Source organism: Zeugodacus cucurbitae, chromosome 3 (assembly GCF_028554725.1).
Source record: "Zeugodacus cucurbitae isolate PBARC_wt_2022May chromosome 3, idZeuCucr1.2, whole genome shotgun sequence".
Lineage (NCBI taxonomy): Eukaryota > Metazoa > Arthropoda > Insecta > Diptera > Tephritidae > Zeugodacus > Zeugodacus cucurbitae.
The window spans coordinates 34,818,285-34,836,477 of NC_071668.1; the positions used below are offsets into that span (position 1 = coordinate 34,818,285).

Below are 18,193 nucleotides of genomic sequence, written 5' to 3' on the forward strand. Positions count from 1 at the left end.
TTATGTAATATATATTGTTACGGAAGAGGTATTAAAAACTTACATATATGTTTTCTTTTGTTCAATTACTATTTTATTTGTACTTAGATTAAGCATATCACCCAATATCATCCATATTTGTTTATAGTTCTTCCTTAAATGGCTTCTTAGTCTAAAAAAAGTATATAATTACTTGCAGATATTTTATATTAACAGCCCTATTCTGTGCACTTTACAAATTCAACAAATTTATACGTATTCTTACGTATTTTACGTATTCTTTGTCTAAAATAAAAAGCTCTTTTCTTTATAAGTTGTTAAGAAGTAAAATGCTCTTGACAAATAAAATATCTCGCTGTGGATAGTTGTGAAAGTGAATTACTTGTAATGGAGATATTTTACTTTTGTCGTTATTTTTATGCAAAGAGGAAAAATATGAACATGAAATATGGCTCGCGTTATTGAGCCGTTTTTATATTAAGAAGTTTATTTTTCTCTTTTTTGTATAAAAAATGAAGATAATGAGGGTAACTTTGACGAAAATGTTTTCTATATTTTGCATGCGATTACAGCTTAGCAAATTTTTGCCGATAAAGAACAAAGATTAGATTTCGCAGTTCCCAAGGAACCTTTCTGAAGCTAAACATAACAACCAACTAAATCAAAATTGCATTCCAAATAGTTTTTAATATATTATAAAGGACATATGTACATTTATTATATTATGTACTATTCTGTGGCTTTGAAGGGGAGCAAAAGACTATGGGTGGGAGCTGGGATGGAAAAGCGAATATATAGCCTCTGTCATCCGATTATCAATCAACCTCATTTACGCGCGGCTCTCCTTGTTTGGTTAGAGAGATTAGTGCATCAGGCCTGAAAGGCTTCAGTCGATATCTGAGAATTCTCGCTACATCAGAATCGGATAGATAGGCTGTTAACCGGTCAATCGTAAACCAAACTTATCAACGAAGCCACAATGAAGAAGGCTCGGTTAAAACAAACACTCATCCAAATAACGACCTTTTGCATGAAAAATAGGGCTAGATTCGGAGCATGGAATATTTGCGCTATCTCAGAAACTTCACGTCTAGACCAAGAGCAAAGGATTTATTGTGAAATTGAAGTTAAATTATTAACTATTTTGCAACAAATATTGAAATGCATGTGTAAACTTACCATGTAAAATAATTCGAATAAATTTTTCAATTCAAATCAAAATTATTCGACAGAAATCAGATGTTTCTGTTTACATTTTTTGTTTCCCACACGTGTGGGGAAAAGCTATGCGTTCTGAAGCTTTTTATATTATCAAAATTTTCACAGAATACCAAAAAAATTCTTACTTGATAAAAATCTGAAAAAAATTTCAATTTTTTTGTTATTTTGTCAAGTGCACAGAATAGGGCTAAAGTGTGTGCTTACGTTATGATTAAAGACTCCAAAATGTGCAACAAAATGTAATAAAATTCAGGTAAGAGCAGATTACGCATTATATCATTAATAGTTTTTCTTCGTTGGGTAAATAAATGAGCAACATTCAAAACACTTTTTATGATTCCAAAAATTTTTTTGGTGTTGACCGGTTTTTCACTTGAAAAAGGTTCCCTTTTATGTTAAAAAAAATATATTAATTGTTAAAAAAATTACCGCAATAATTTACCGTAATGTTACAATAAAATATGTCGCCACATTTTTGAAGCGAATGAAAACTTGTGCAATTCTCTTTATTGGATCATTAGAAAATTGTAACATGGGGATGTTCAAAGGTTCACAGTTCAGAGCTTCAACAACTGAAGAATTCGATACTCCTAAAAATAAGTCAGATAGTGTTTGTAACGTATCTAATAATCTTCCTTGATACGTTTGCCAAAGATCCTTCACTACTATTCTATTGGAACGATATCTCGATATAGAAAGCAGATGATGATAACATTTAGCAGTACTTTCTACTATATTATGATTGGCTGAATCCATAAATTGAGATACAAAATTTTTAACTATACCGCTACATTGTATACTGTATTCTGGATATAATTTTAAAATGATAACCATAAGACGAAGAACAGCAAGATGATCTATAGGAGTGTAATATTCTTTACTAATAATTTCAAGAATGTTCTTGACAGAATTGGAACCAAACACTTTACGTGTATCCTCTGAAGTGTAGACCGACTTAGCAAGTACACCTAAAAAAAATTACATAATCAAAATTAAATAGGCAGACAATTAAAAATATACCAATAATCGCAATAAGTTGGTTGGCATCCCGACTATCTTTACATGACATATAAGATTTTAAAAGTATTGAAGTCCAAAGGCAAGTTTTTTTTTTCATCACTTCTTGCGATGTACTATTTAACAAACGAAGCGCTAGCGCATAATTTCCAGATTTTCGCATAGATAATGATATGACTTTTTCCAAAGCAACCTATAATTTTAATAGAGAGATCGTTAGTATTTTATTAACGACAGCAATAATATAATAATAAAAATATCAAGCAGCAGATTTGGAATCTAAAAATAAAAAATAATATAACCGAGTACTTCGAAATTGCTATATCTAGGGAGAGCTCAATTGACTCCACGATGGCAGATTTGAATTATTTTATTCTAATTATTTCGATTCGCCGTTAAAACAATAATAAATATGATATAAAATAAGGGATAAACATAAGATCATATTATCAATAATGTTTGATAATTATGAACATATTTTAATCTCTGTTTCACCAAAAATAAAGATTTTTATCTCAATCAAATTCAAATCGTATTTAAATAAATTTATCCTGAGTTCACGCAATTAATTATTTTTGAACATATCGCTCATTTACATATATAGTGTCACAAGTAAAAAAAAAATCGATTTTTCTCTAGAGCGGTTTAAAATATAGAAGCTGTCATCTATTGGCTAAGCGTTATTAGGGAAGTCAATAGAACGCAGTTCAAACTGACAAGCACTTATGGTGCAAGCCTGCGCTAAAATGTCCTCTTAATCACCCGCAATAGTTTTGCACCATTTTCTTAGATGAAGAAATATTTAAATCTGCGCAAAAATATTATTGTTATCCCTTTGTTTCGAGCTGCGTCTTACGTTTTATTTAATCAATTAAATTGTATTTCAAAGTAAAAACAACAAACATATATATTTGACAATACATTTGTCAAAAATTTGTCCTTTGAGTCGTTTTTACCATTGTATGTAAAACAAAATTTGGCAGCACTCAGCAAGCGGCTATAGAATTTTTTATGAGGTATCCGCATACTCTCCTGCACGAATTCAACTAGATAACTTTGTTGTTGCTTTCACATGTAAAAATTTTGACAGGAGAGCAGCGTCCAAAGATAGCGAGCAGAGAAGTGACCAATCGATTACAGCTAGAATAACGCCATAAGTTTATTGAATAAACTAATGTCATATAATATACTAGCAGACCACTCTGGCTTTCCACGGGCTTAAACAAACATTTCAAAAGTTATAAGTTTTTATGAACATGAAATTATATATTATTTGTGTTTCTCTCTGATTATGAAGGCGTTGGGAACGCTCAGAGTTCGACGGCCTAGTGCGAACTTGTATATTTCTAATATTTTGTTCTTCAAGCCGCTGCATACGCTCCGTACTCGACTCTCAAGTGCCTGGTTTTGAAATTTTGTTCCGCAAGCAGCTGAGAGCGTTCGTTACTCGACTCTCTGGCACGCGATTGCGATGCGAAGATAATGACTTGCAGGACGATTTTCAGTTTCAGATTAAGATTCTCCATCACGGAGTCTTTTTGATACCCTCACCAGGGAACTATTTCCAGTAAGTTGAGATTCTAGCAATAAATATAGCCTATGTTAATCGGGGTAAATGTAGCTTTCCAATGGAGAAAGAATTTTTGAAAGTAGTTTTCAAGTTTATTCAATACAAACATACATACAAATCTTTCCTCTTTATAATAGTAGTTTAGATTAAATAAAATGCTGAGTTTAAATAAACTAAATAGAGTGTACTGAAGCTTTTTCTTGTGCATAAACGTGATCCACACTGAATTATGTCGTTATTTGTGAAAAAAATAAAACAAATTCGGTGTATTAAGTTAAATGGTTCGTTATTGCTGAAAAAACAGCACGCAAATTTTTATTACCTTTTCAACGAAAACTTGTAACACAAAATAAGTCGTTCTATGTGAAAAAGAAACCAACGTTACCATATGACAATATCGGGTTAACACAAAATATTTCGGTCTTTCTGAAAAAAACATGACTAATTTTGTCACAACTGAGATAGGACGTTATTGTGGTTAACAAATAATACAACATAACAAGTGGAATAACGATAGATTCTTATTTCACGGTTTATTTTTCTAGGTATGCAACATTTTACATAATATGGACTCACATTTCTGCATACTGAACTCAAAAATCGTTTTTTTAGTTAAGACACTATTCATGTAAATGAGAGATGTGATACTACGTTAGGACCGTCACTGAAACATCTTGAAAACACAATTTGCGGATTGTGGAACCGAAGTTGTTCTGACCGACATCATGTATTTTCGATGCGTTTTTATTGACAGTTCACAATTTAATTATTTGTTTGTTTAAAATTTTAGCAACGAGAATGGTATGTTTTAGAATCTTTAACCCTTTCATGCCTGAATTAAAGTGAGAGGGGTTAAAATTTTTTTTAGGACAGTAATATATTAGACTTAACTCAAATACGAAGTGATAAATATTTCAAAGCCCTATGTATCCCAGTTCGTTAGTTACAGGATGTTTCTTATAGGCACAAATTAAATTATTATAAATAAACTAAACACTTTTCTCATGACTAATTTTTTTTAAATATCTGTCTTAACTTTATTTATTTATATAGTTCACTTTGTTTTAAAGTAAAACAATTATTTTAATGTTTTTGGACACTTTTTATATAACCACTTTAGTATAACATTTTTCGAGAAACCGGTTTCGACAATTCGACCCTGCGGAGAACGCCTACTGAATGACAGCTCATAACAGAAACTTTCACAACACATAAGTCTACATAATTGAAAAATCGCTGGCCAAAAAAAATTTAAAGGGAAAGGGTTAATATTATTATATATAATTATTATTAATGATAGCGTTTTATATAATCATGAAAACAATATTTTAATAATGAAGGTATTGGCTTTAAAAAGCTAGATAAATATCTTGCCCAACGACGATTCTTCAAGAGAATTGATCGAGACTCCTAGTGCCCAGCACCTAGTTCCCCTAAAATGTGGCTATTTATTCTGGGCCCGCGTAGAGAACACACAATTTGTCACAATCGCTTTTAAATATCTTTAATTTATTTTTGTTAGTATGTTTTTGTCTTTCGTCTCTAAACTACCCATTTAAACATAATTTAGACCGTCAACAGTAATTATTGAAATAAAATCTTCCAAATAGCTTATTTCTTTTACATTTCCGCAATTTTCGATTTCGTAATTAGCGACATCTATTAGCCGCGGATTGTATTTTTTCGAGTCGTTAAGTGAGGTCAGTGTGGTCGTAAATTTTATTTTCGATACGGTTTGAATGATTCCGACGTAAAGTTTTTCGATCGAAAAGTTTTCCTGCAATCTACCGTGGTTGTGTCGTTGCAAAGGAACTGCAAAATATTAGAGACAAAAATAATGGTAATACAGTTGAGGAGAATATCAATGCTCAGGCGAAAACCCCCTTTGCGGACAAAGGAAGGAAGGAAGTAAGACCCTTCCCATCAACTTCAAAACTTACATTTGCGCAAATGGCAAAGCAAGGTCAGACAAATACAGTTCAAAAAAGTAGTGTGTTACCCCAAATTCTGGATAAACTAAACGAATAAGAAAAATTGTTTATTTCAATAAATCAGCGGCTCAGCGGTATTGAATACCATATACAAGTTATTGATGAACAGTAACTCTTTAAAAATGTTATGGACCGTTACTGGTCTTTCCAAAATTAAAAATGAATTGAAAGTTATTCTAAACGACAGAAAAATTGATGTATGTTTGTTGTCCAAAACACATTTTACGAACCATTCATTTTTAAAATTCAAAAATTATTACTTGTACCATACTCCGCAACCAGCAAACTCAGCACGAGGAGAAAGCTCGGTTTTAATCAAAAGTATTATTAAACATTTCAAAAAAGGTCAGGTTAAGACTGAAGAATTTCAAGCTACAGTAATTTCAGTAAAAATGCACAGTCAGTCCTTATACTTAATTGCTCTATATAGTCCGTCCAGGCATGGGTGGTGACTTAAATGCAAAACACACTCATTGGGGATCTCGTTTAACTACAACCAAATGTCGAGAACTTCTAAAACTATACAAGTTATTGGATGCAATGTTATTTAGACAGGGAGGCCCACTTATTGGCCCGCAAATAGTAGGGAATTACCAGATCTTCTTGACTTTTTTGTCATCAACAAAGTATCGAAAATTAATTTACGTATAGAAGATAGCTCAGATTTAACCTCTGATCATTCACCAGTGTTACTAACTCTATGTGGAAACCAGTAATTTCGTCAGGCACATCTTTTTTTACAAATGAACATACTTGGTATAAATTTAAGACTATTTATTTGCAAAACATTTGAGAAACACATTTACTACTGACGATGAACATGAGCTAAACTGTGAAAATAGTTGTTTGGATCCACTCGTCAGCATTTCTCCAGTTACTAGTAAAGAAATTAAAAGTCTTTTCAGGGAACGCAAGCCTCAAAAAAGTTCCAGGGTTTGGTTATTAAACCGGAGAAATATTACGCAATCTACCAAAGAATTTTATAAAAAAAATTGTAAACATTGTAAACAGCGCATTATACTTAAGATACGTTCCATCGCTTCGGAAAGTATCTGAAGTTATTATGAGTAGAGTAAACCACTACATGATGTCACATCTCCAATATCGCTGCTCTATCGTTAGTATTCGAGAATGTTCTCATAAAGAGGCTCAAATCAATAATATATCGAAAACTCCTTATACCAGTACAAAGTTCGGCTTTCGTGATCATCATTCAACAATTGACCAGGTACACCGAATCGTTAATTTCGTTGAAAATGCTATGGATAGAAATAACGTTTGTTCGGCGGCCTTCTTAGACGTATCTCAGGCTTTTGGTGGAGTTTGGCATTCGGGTCTACTGCTGAAATTGAAATGAATGTTACCCAAACAATATTGCGAAATAATTGCTTCCTATCTAAAAGACACTTTCGCATAAAACAAGAGGATACATACTCATACTTGCAACCGACCCAGGGAAGCGTGTTGGGGCCAATGCCAATGAATTCAGTAGGAAAAGAAATAACCAAATTTGCAAAGACTCACGAAATGAGGCTTAGACAGCATGTAAATGAAGAGGCATCCAGACTCATCGAAACTGCTGTAACAGCAAATGAATTCCTCTAATATTTAGCTTTTAATTATTATTTTTAGCTTATTAGAATTGAGTTGTTGTTAGTATTTAATCATTGTATACTAGGCACAATTGTAATATCCTTATTAAAGTATACCACTAATATGGAAATTTCAGTATGGTAACGATCCTAAACATACATTGAAGTTGGTAAAATATTAGCTCCATGACAACGGTGTGAGTGTTAATTGACCAAGTCAGACCCCGACCGGAATCCGATAGAAAAACGTGGAGGATCTAAAGCAACGGATTGTGAAGCTATCGAAAAAGGACCAGTTAAGGTATTTTGTTCAAAAAATCTAGTATGAGATTCCAATTGATACGTTCCACAAGCTTATCTCAAGCATACCAAAACGAATATGCGGATATACTGTATACTGATAACTGAACTAAGAATAAAACAAATAGGTCCCAAACAAAGGCTGGTATTGTCACTGGCGAAGCGAATGAAATTTCAGTCGAATTTCGCTAGCGTGAGTGGCGAACACTTGGCGAATTCGCCAAGAATAGGCGAACTAACCGGCGAAAATGAATATTTGGTATTGTCACTGGCGAATATGGAAAATTCGCTTCGCCTAAACTGTCAAAATTTGGCGAACGTTTATTTCATTCGCCAGTTCAATAAAATTCAAAAAAAATTAAAGGAAACTGTTCTTTGCTTGAAACTGTTATTTATTAATTGTTATTCGAGAATTGAATTGAGAATGGAAAAAACGTGAGTACATTTTTATTAATTTATTTATTGCATTTTATTTATTAAACGTTTTCAGAATAAAAAAAACTAACCAGAAGCAGTTTGAGCTGATGGTGAAGCTTTTGGAGAAAAATCCACAGCTAGCCAAAGGAATGACGCCGTTTGGATCAACAAAAAAAACTAGGATTGACTTCTGGGAAGATATAGCGGTTGAACTGAATAATATAATATCCTCCACTACGTAGAGGAAGCGAATGGAATAAGGTAAAAATAAACCATTTCGATTGCATATTTGTATATACATATATAAGCACATTGATTTGTATATTACTTAGGTTTGGTTGGACTGCAAATTAAAACTAAAGAGAAAATTTCCAACAATCGAAGAGAGACTGTAGTCACAGGTGGGGGCCCTTATACTCAACGCAGTTTAACGCCTTTAGAGCAAGCCGTGGACGATTTGCTCAGCTTACAGGATGCAGTGAATCCAAGCGGATCAACGTTTGGAAACACTGCAGCTGAAAATTTGGAAGAAAGCATCACACATGTAGACGTTGACGAGGTGCAACCTGAACAGGTGCGTGAAAATTTGAACGTCAACGTTACACCTAGGCAGGCACGTATAACCGGAGTGGAGGAGCGCGAAACTTTGCGTCTGAAGGCTTTAGAAAAGCAAGCGCAAACGCAAGAAAGCCCTGTCGATTTACTACACAGCATTAAGTCAGAAACAAAAGAAATCGCAAGGTATACAAGAAAAATGTATGAACTAAAAAAAGAAAAATTGGAATTATATAAAACAAAAAGAAGAAAGGAAGAAAGAAGAAAATATTGAGCAAAAAAGGAGACATAAAGAAAAAATTGAAATAAAATTAAAGGAATTAGAATTAAAACAAATTAAACACACAAAATAAAATAAGAATTTCAAATAATTAAAAATTAATTTTATTATTTTTAATTATATATTACACAAACTTATGTACTAATGGGATGTAACTACAATATTTACAAAGAATTAGCTATTTGTCTTCGGCGACGATCCGCTGCTGAACCACTGAAGTTTTCTTCAACTGGTTCCAGTGGTACTACTACATCAACGAAAGTTTCTTGTTCAGGATCATTTTTTTATTGTTTTAGTAAATATGTATGTAAATACATTCATAAATAAATAGCAAGTTAATGTATATTTGTACCTAAATAAACTGAATTGTGATCTCCTCTTTGGTATGTCCGTTCCAAATATGTTTTTAATGTGCTATTATTCCACACAAATGAGTCGTGGGAAGATCCACCATATCTTGCATCAACGCACCTTATTACCATATCACGATCGCACGCCTAAATAAATGTATTTGTTAAGGTGAAATAATAATAATTAAAAATTTATATGCTTAGTTGCTACTTACAATCATTGCGTTTATGCTGAAAAATCCCTTTCGATTTAGATATAAGTGCTTGTTTGCACTTAGAGCAATAATCGCAACATGCGTTCCATCAACGCATCCAACCACATTTGGAATTCCGGAATTGGTATAAAATTTTCTTCTTGTCAGTTGCTTATGTTCTTCAGTTATATCGGTTTTGATCCATACACTGCAAAGAGTGGTTTCCAATATTGGGAGCATTTCATTCAAAATCAATGAAACAATGGGCTGCGCAAAACCTAATATAAAATCATTTCCCACTGTTTGTTGATAGCTCCCGTGAGCCAGAAATCGAAGAGTGCAACACAATTTCAACATTGGCGATATTGACGACGATAGCTGATAAGGACATTTTTCATTTATATTGTCTAACATATACATAAATGCATCCTTGCTTAGCCGAAAATTTTCCTTAAAACTGAATATAAAAATTTATTTAATAGTGCATACACTTTTATAGCAATATAATTACAATGCAGAAGAAAGTTCCATGGGATTGGAGTGATCCCTGATGAACCGCCGTTGCCTTAGTAAATTGATTATTGTGCTTTCAACATAGCTGTCTTCAAAATATAAATCAACGTTGCAAAACATTTTTTACTTTATTTTTAACAATAAGCCCGTGGTTGTATGAAATTCAAATTAAATTTTGTAAACAAAAACAATTTTCAAATTAAAGGCGTCAAAAATGTCAATTTTGGATGAATTCGTGTGACATTTTTCAATTATTTTGGTATGGCAACAAAAAAGTTAGGCGAATGTGTTCATTCGCCAGTCACAATACGAACGAGCGAATTTTCGCCAAAGCGTTCGACTCGCCAAGTACGTTCACTTCGCCAGTGACAATACCAGCCAAAATTTAAACAAATACATTTTTTCATTCACGGATACCTGATGTACTTATTATTTTGTCCAGCCATTTTTACAGTCATTTAATTATCTGCTAGAAATTAGGATAGTTACCTTAAATCATCATTTTTATATATTTAACAGATATAACAAATGCAGCATAGCTTTCTTCTTCTTTAGATCCTGCAAAGCCTAGATGGTTACAAACAGTTAAAGATCCTCATTGTGGGCCAACAAAATACTTTTTTTTAAGTTTTAGGGCCCCATTTTATATATTAATGTATATATATATGGAGGATGGGATCATGTGTAGAAGTTCACGTAAGTGAGGAAAGTTTTTGATTACCATTCACTTGGGAATGGCCAGGAACGATTCTACATGGTTCAAGCAGCTCACGACTTCCGGTTTTAAACCAAGTATCCTCTGGGTAGCCAACAAACAGCCGTTTGGAGGCGAGCTAAATTAAGAAGGCCAACCCGCTTCTGCGGTTGTGCGTAGGGTTTGGGACCCACCACATAAAAAAACCTCCCCAATGAAAGACCAAACAGAGCCTCAGATGAGAAACCCCCCTTTTGATGACGACCCCTGCAAACGTTTTAAGGATCATGATTTGAGGGCATGTACCTGGAATGTCCGGACTCTTAATTGGGACATACGACTAAAGGCTGACATCACCGCCATCCAAGAAGTGCGATGGACGGGACAATGACGAAAGTAGGTGAGTCCTTGTGACATCTACTACAGAAGCCATATAAAGGAACTCAAATTTGGTATTGGATTCTTCAACATATTATTTGCGCTCACGCACCAACGGAAGAGAAGGGCGATGTGACCAAAGATACTTCCTATGAGCGCCTAGAACGCACCTACCTTCTTAATTAGTTTAAGAGATAAGTAAATCCATAGTTAAAACATTTCTATGTACATTTTTTTTGGTTCACTGTATATACCGTATCTAAGTCCAAAGTTTTAAAACATCAAATTTGTACTTTAAAAATCCATAATAAAAGTAAAATGTACTACAATGACTTTAAGTGAAAAATGTTTCGATTTAAGTGTGTGAAATACCTTGTTCAAATTTTTGATTTTCTGAACTTTAAAGTCGAATATCTCGAAAACTAAGAGTTTGCGGTACCTATAAACCTACATATTTGTCAATCGGGAGGTCGCCTTTCAAACGGAACCCTCAAAGAAATCGGATTTGCGCCAACATTTTTTTTTTTGTGTGTATACATTAAATTAGTAAGTTTAACAATATAGCGTTATATAAGGCGTGTTTTATTTAACCAGCAAATTAAGCAATTAGCTTATTTTGTATGGAAGACTTAGCCAACATAATTATGCTGGCTTGTCATAAGCTATCATAGCTTGTATATTGAACTAAAGGCATTGCCAGTTCATCGCTGTTTTTCATTCACAATAGTTTTTTTTTTTTTTTTTAAAGTAGTTGGCAAACGCGAGAAACCCCATTTTGACATATAAAAATGTAAAGAAACAAAATTTTAAATTCTCGAACTTTATCCATATTTATTTTGACTATACTGGATCTAATAATGATTGTAGATTCCTTAAAAGATCAGAATATTATAGAAAAGCGGTAAACAAAAGGAAATTTGATTTATAACTTCAACTTTTTTTTCAAATAAATTACATTTCAGCTGAGAGTTTGGGCCCGCATTGCCAACACAACTCATTTTTAAGCGAAGATATGAAATTAGCTAAATGCGTTTTATTTGTCCATGATTTAGCTATTAGCTTGTGGTGGTCAAATAAAACACGATAATAGTTATTGAAAATGATTGATGCAAATCAACATAGTTGATTAAACTTGGTAGTTTATTAATCTTATATTGAAGTATGCAACAAATGAGTAAATACAAAGTTGGCTCAATCATGGCTTCGATGAGAATATTGATTAGTTTATTCATAGTCAGTCTAGTTCCATTGCAAAGTCGAGCTTGATGTTATACAGTATGACGACAACTTATACTAATTTTAAATGCAAAATTAAGTGGTGAAAGTCCAGGCCAATTCCAATAATTTTAAACCATATACAACCTTTTGCAACGCAGTGTCAGAACTTTGCTGTCACTACTTACCAAACCTTTTATAATTGAATCATGGTAATAAAGTATGTACACATGTATATATAAACGAAAATGAAACTATCAGGCAGGTTCTGTAATTCACTTCCGAGTGAAATTCAAGCATATTCACTTTTAATCTGATATTTGGTGTAGTAATTTCGATTTTACTTTTCAATTTCCACATTTTTTTTTAATTTTCACTTTCACTCGGATTGCGGAACTTGCCTGTATATGAAACCAAACAAAATTCTCTAGTAAATACCGCGACAAAAATCTTTCACTTTGGATGGTTTTTCTTTCAACAGTGACGCGTGGAAACATTTTTCAATATCTATATATATATAAATTTCATTTCACATTATTTGTCCTGGATTGGCGCCTAAACTACTGAACCGATTTTAATGAAATTTGGTACACGCCTGCAGTGTGGTCCAAATTATAGGTTAAGATAGAGTATTATATATTTCAAATTTTAGTCGCAATGTCAATTCGTCTGTCCATTCAGCCATTCGGTCAAGCGATAACTTGAATTGAATTTGATATATTATTAAAACTTCGTTTACGTGACAATAAGCAATATGAGATTGTATTGTAGATAGGCAAAACCGGACAAATACGAAAAATAAAAAATAAGACTTTTGCAACAGATATTCACAGCACGGAAGGACATTAGAATTTACATATTTTTAGGTAAGTGGACGTGGTCACAGCACAATATCCGTCTGTCCTGTCAAACAATTAGTGAAGCAATAATTTGATCTGGATATCCTAATATAACTTAGCTTGATATAACTACACTTGAACCTTGATACTTGAGAAAAACTAAAGAGAGTTTTGGTATATTTATCGCTAACCACGGAAAACTTGGAAAGTAGTAGTCTTCCCAAGATAGTAGAGAAAGGCTTCATTTGCAATGGGCGTATCACTACCCACTACTCTTTGACCGCTTTGATCTAAATTGGATGCATATTTTTTTTACGTCCTTATGTGCTTTTGGACAATCAGAATAACGCATGTACAAAACTTTTTATGGCGAAATGTTGAAATACTTCAAGCATCGGCTTTAAAGATAAAAAAAATTCAAGAAGCAATTCCACACACTTTAACACATTTGCGCACTTTTTTACTTCAAATACAGTGGAACTTCACTAACTCGAATCAGCATAAAGTTGTAAAATATAGATTTATACACAGTTTTATTTATTTATATCGCATAGAGTTTTATTATGTACATACTTAAAACATGTATTCTGTAATTTTGTTTCTTTCAGTTTGCTGTTGTTTGGTTCTTGACGTCTGTATCCCAAGCCTTTAAAATTTCCTTATTTAATTTCAAACGAAATTGAGAATTTGAAAAGTAACTCCCACTGATACTTTATTCGCTACAATGGCAGTACTATGGTAATGTGGTTAAATTATGTCAAAATTGCAGAATCGATTGAATATTATAATACATTAATGAAGAAACTGCTGAAAACCGACAGAATGCCTTTCTGCTAAAAAATAATCCAACTACGTTTTCACAAAAAGCGAATAAATTATTCCCTCTTTTATTTCCTTCGCAAATACAACCTTTGGTAACGCAGTGTAAAAACTTTGCTGTCACTACTTACCAAAACTTTTATAATTGAATCATGGTAATAAAGTATGTACACATGTATGTATAAACGAAAATGAAACTATCAGGCAGGTTCTGAAAACCCTTCAAACAAAATTCTCAAGTAAATACTACGACAAAGATCTTTCACTTTGGATGGTTTTTCATTCAACAGTGACGCGTGGAAGCATTTTTCAATATCCATATACAGTAAAAGCTCTTTATTCGCGGGGTATATGTTCCATAAATATGCCGCGAATACAGAAACCGTGAATACGGGATGGTAATATATACGGGATTATAGGGAATATGTTCCTAGGTGACAAAAAAAAAAAAAACAAATAGGTATATAAAAAAATTATTTGATTGAAGTTTTCGAACATTTTAATTAATTATCTTAAGGCTTAGGCAATGGTTTGAAGAATTTTGTAATTTTTTCTTGCTTAGCAGTTTTCAAAAGCTCCTTCAATTCAGACTGATACACATCATTCGCATTAGCAATTTGTCTCTTAAAAATTAGACTTCGTTCCATAGACGGATCAATGTTCATAACGAAATCGCAGAGCTATAATTAAGCCAATGTAACGAAACCTTAGCAATCACTATCTGTGTAAAAAAAAAATATTAAAAAAGTCAAGAGTTATTGGTTCCCTTTAATTTAAAGTGTTTTTTGAAAGTTTTCTAAAAAATGGGTAAGAACAAGAGTTCAGTTCCATGTGAGCCCCTTCTATATGTAAATATTACCATAAGTTCAAAAATATTGCGAAAATAGTGGAATATTTAACATTTTCTTGTAATAAGATATATTTTACTTTTTTATTAGTCCATTTGACGAGAATATTGGATTGGATACCTATTGGAATAATTTTATTATTATGTATGTACTTATTACATCCGCGAATAAAAAAATTTTTAGTCGCGAATATAGAAATTGGGTCTCATTTTTTTAATCCGCGAATAGGGATGGGGGATGGGGTCATATGTAGAAGTTCACGCAAGTGAGGAAAGTTTCTGATTGCCATTCACTTGGGAGTGGCCAGGAACGATTCTTTTGCATATGACTCAAGCAGCTCACGACTTCCGGTTTTAGACCAAGTATCCCCTGGGTAGCTAACAGACATCCATTTGGAGGCGAGCTAAAGTGAGAAGGCGAAGCCCGCTTCTGCGGTTGTGCGTAGGGCTTGGGACCCACCACATAAAAAGATCTCCCCAATGAAAACAAACACAGAGCCTCGGATGAGAAACCCCCCTTTTGATGACAACCCCTGCAAACGTACTAAGGATCATGATTTGAGGGCATGTACCTGGAATGTCCGGACTCTTAATTGGGAAGGTGCCTCTTGATGTCTTCATACAACTTAAGGCTGAAATCTCCGCCGTCCAAGAAGTGCGATGGACGGGACAAGGACGGAAGAAGGTGGGTCCTTGTGACATCTACTACAGCGGCCATATAAAGGAGCGCAAATTTGGTGTTGGATTTGTGGTAGGAGAGAGACTACGTCGCCGAGTCCTGGCATTCACCCCGGTGGATGAACGTCTTGCCACAATCCGCATCAAAGCGAGGTTCTTCAACATATCGCTGATTTGCGCCCACGCCCCAACGGAAGAGAAGGACGATGTGACCAAAGATGCTTTCTATGAGCGCCTAGAATGCACCTATGAGCGCTGCCCCCGCCACGATGTCAAAATTGTGCTTGGCGATTTTAACGCCAGGGTGGGTAAAGAAGGTGTCTTTGGCACAACAGTCGGAAAATTCAGCCTCCATGACGAAACATCGCCAAACGGCCGGAGGCTGATCGACTTCACTGGGGCCCGAAATATGGTTGTCTGTAGTACCAGATTCCAGCATAAAAAAATCATCAAGCAACGTGGCTGTCCCCTGATCGAAACACGCGCAATCAAATCGATCACGTTGTGATAGACGGAAGACATGTCTCCAGTGTTTTAGACGTGCGTACGCTCCGAGAACCAAACATTGACTCGGACCATTATCTAGTAGCAGCAAAGATACGCACTCGCCTCTGTGCAGCAATGAACGCCCGTCAACAAACACAAGGAAGGTGCGACGTCGAAAAACTGCAATCACAACCGACAGCCGAACGATTTTCTACTCGACTTGCACTCCTGCTCTCTGAGAGCACTCATCAGCATCTCGATATAAGGGAGCTGTGGAACGGCATCTCAAACTCATTGCATACCGCTGCAGCCGAAACAATTGGTCTCCGGCAACGCCAAAAAACCAGTTGGTACGATGAGAATTGTCGTTCCGCAGTGGAGAGAAAACAGACTGCCTACCTCGCAACGTTGCGATCGACCACAACACGTTCGGGGTGGGATAGATATCGAGAACTGAAGAGGGAAGCGAGACGCATTTGTAGACGTAAAAAGAAAGATGCCGAAATGCGTGAGTATGAAAAGCTTGAAAAGCTGGCCGACATGGGTAATGCTCGAAAATTTTATGAAAAGATGAGGCGATTTACAGAAGGTTTCAAGACCGGAGCATTATCATGTAGGGACCGAGGAGGTAATCTGGTAACGGATGTCCAGAGCATACTGGGATTATGGAGGGAACATTTCTCCGACCTGCTCAATGGCAGTGAAAGTACAACACCAGAAGATGGCGAACCCGATTCCCCAATCGATGACGATGGAATAGATGTTCCATTACCCGACCATGAAGAAATTCGAATAGCAATTACCCGCTTGAAGAACAACAAAGCGGCGGGGGCCGATGGATTACCGGCCGAGCTATTCAAACACGGCGGCGAAGGTGCATGCATCAGCTTCTTTGTAGAATATGGTCGGAAGAAAGCATGCCTGACGATTGGAATCTTAGTGTGCTCTGCCCAATCCATAAGAAGGGAGACCCCATAATCTACGCCAATTACCGTGGTATACATAAATCTCCTCAATATCGCATATAAGGTTTTGTCGAGCGTATTGTGTGAAAGACTAAAGCCCACCGTCAACGAACTTATTGGACCTTATCAGTGTGGCTTTAGACCTGGAAAATTTACAATGGACCAGATATTCACCATGCGCCAAATCTTGGAAAAGACCCGAGAGAGAAGAATCGATACTCACCATCTTTTTATCGATTTTAAAGCTGCCTTCGATAGCACGAAAAGGAGATGCCTTCATGCCGCGATGTCTGAATTTGGTATCCCTGCAAAACTAATACGGCTATGTAAGCTGACGTTGAGCAACACCAAAAGCTCCGTCAGGATCGGGAAGGACCTCTCCGAGCCGTTCGATACCAAACGAGGCTTCAGACAGGATGACTCACTATCGTGCGACTTCTTCAATCTATTGCTGGAAAAAATAATACGAGCTGCAGAACTAAATAGAGAGGGTACAATCTTCTACAAGAGTGTACAGCTCCTGGCGTATGCCGATGATATTGATATCATCGGAAGCAACAACCGCGCCGTTTGTTCTGCGTTTTCCAGACTAGATAAAGAAACGAAGCGTATGGGTCTGGTGGTGAATGAGGACAAAACGAAATGTCTCCTGTCCTCAAACAAACAGTCAGCGCACTCGCGTCTTGGCTCCCACGTCACTGTTGACAGTCATAACTTTGAAGTTGTAGATAATTTCGTTTATCTGGGAACCAGCATTAACAACACCAACAATGTCAGCCTTGAAATCCAACGCAGAATCACTTTTGCCAACAGGTGCTACTTTGGACTGAGTAGGCAATTGAAAAGTAAAGTCCTCTCTCGACGAACTAAAATCAAGCTCTATAAGTCGCTCATTATCCCCGTCCTGATGTATGGCGCTGAAGCGTGGACGATGACAACATCCGATGAGACGACTCTTGGGGTTTTCGACAGAAAGGTTTTGCGCAAGATTTATGGTCCTCTAAACATTGGCAACTGCGAATACCGCAGACGATGGAACGATGAGCTGTACGATTTATATGACGACATTGACATAGTTCAGCGAATAAAAATACAGCGGCTACGCTGTTGTACGGATGGAAGAAAACACTCCAGCTCTGAATGTGTTCGATGCAGTACCCGCTGGAGGAAGCCGCGGAAGAGGACGACCTCCACTCCGGTGGAAAGACCAAGTGCAAAGTGACCTGGCTTCACTTGGTGTTTCCAGTTGGCGCCAAAAAGCAAAAAAGAGGAATGAGTGGCGCGCTCTGGTGG

The 18,193-nt window shown here is 35.5% G+C and overlaps 1 protein-coding gene across 3 annotated transcripts in view; it reads right to left on the reverse strand.

Annotated features, from left to right (window-relative positions):
- LOC105220167 (uncharacterized) overlaps positions 1-18,193 on the reverse strand; it is a 65,943-nt gene that overhangs the window by 21,623 nt on the left and 26,127 nt on the right. Inside the window, exons 3-8 of one of the 3 annotated variants that reach the window (XM_054228141.1) lie at positions 9,488-9,674; positions 9,275-9,419; positions 2,221-2,410; positions 1,643-2,168; positions 1,405-1,587; positions 44-151 (exon numbers count right to left, since the gene is read on the reverse strand). In XM_054228141.1, the coding sequence (XP_054084116.1) occupies positions 44-151; positions 1,405-1,587; positions 1,643-2,168; positions 2,221-2,380 (977 nt within the window). In that variant the 5' untranslated portion in view covers positions 2,381-2,410; positions 9,275-9,419; positions 9,488-9,674. The remainder of the gene's footprint in view (positions 1-43; positions 152-1,404; positions 1,588-1,642; positions 2,169-2,220; positions 2,411-9,274; positions 9,420-9,487; positions 9,675-18,193) is intronic. The other 2 variants (XM_054228142.1, XM_054228140.1) reach the window with 2 other exon arrangements.